General features: G+C 60.8%; 1 protein-coding gene across 1 annotated transcript; it reads left to right on the top strand.

Moving 5' to 3' along the window:
* Nucleotides 1-230: 230 nt before the first annotated feature.
* LOC108575509 lies at nucleotides 231-683 on the top strand. Its single transcript, XM_017938327.1, has one exon. The coding sequence runs from the start codon at nucleotides 231-233 to the stop codon at nucleotides 681-683; it is 453 nt and encodes a 150-aa protein (XP_017793816.1).

Raw genomic sequence — 683 nt, 5'->3', positions numbered from 1 at the left:
CCTTCCGTACTATAGGGTACGAGAAGTACAGATAACCGGACATAACAGCAGCGCGCGCAGCTCGTTTACCTAAAACGGGGGTACACCAGTCCTTTTACAGGTCCTTGTGAAGTTTCGAGGCCCACTTAAGCCGGCTGATCCCCCGAATAGAGCAGGTGACGGCCGCCTTAGGGCGGCTGCTGCTCAATATCAGGGGACCAGGAGGGAGGGTACGCCGCCACTACGTGGGGATGGTGCGGTCGATGGTCCTATATGGGTCACCGATCTGGCCGGGCGACCTGATGGCCAGATGCCACAGCCGCGAAACGCTGCGGCGTGTAGAGAGGCGTCTGGCCGTCAGGTGCATAAAAGGGTGCCGCACCACCTTCCACGCGGAGGCGCTGGCTCTGGCAGGACTCATTCCATATGAGCTCCAGGCGGAGGGAGGCACCACCGAATCTAGCGACAAAGCTGCGAACGCCTGTCGGCGCACCACCTCTGGACCACAGGAGGTGGTCCTGTCCAGCCTGAACAGGTGGCTGGGCAGGACCCACGGTGGACTCACCTACCATTTGGCACAGGTGCTCACTGGATACAGATGCTTCGGTGAGTACCTGAGCCAAATCGAGAAGGAGGCGACGACGCAGTGCCGCCACTGCGGAGGAGTATACGCTGGAGGAGGCAAGTCCTCCGAAGGGTCGTAG

This window comes from Habropoda laboriosa, unplaced genomic scaffold (genome assembly GCF_001263275.1).
Source record: "Habropoda laboriosa isolate 0110345459 unplaced genomic scaffold, ASM126327v1 scaffold317, whole genome shotgun sequence".
Taxonomy (NCBI): domain Eukaryota; kingdom Metazoa; phylum Arthropoda; class Insecta; order Hymenoptera; family Apidae; genus Habropoda; species Habropoda laboriosa.
The sequence above is the reverse complement of the archived record's forward strand: the minus strand, read 5'-3'. Positions and strand labels throughout refer to the sequence as shown.

Bases quoted from the DNA above. Each gene is read 5' to 3' on its own strand.
- LOC108575509 (XM_017938327.1), top strand. From the start codon at position 231: ATGGTGCGGTCGATGGTCCTATATGGGTCACCGATCTGGCCGGGCGAC.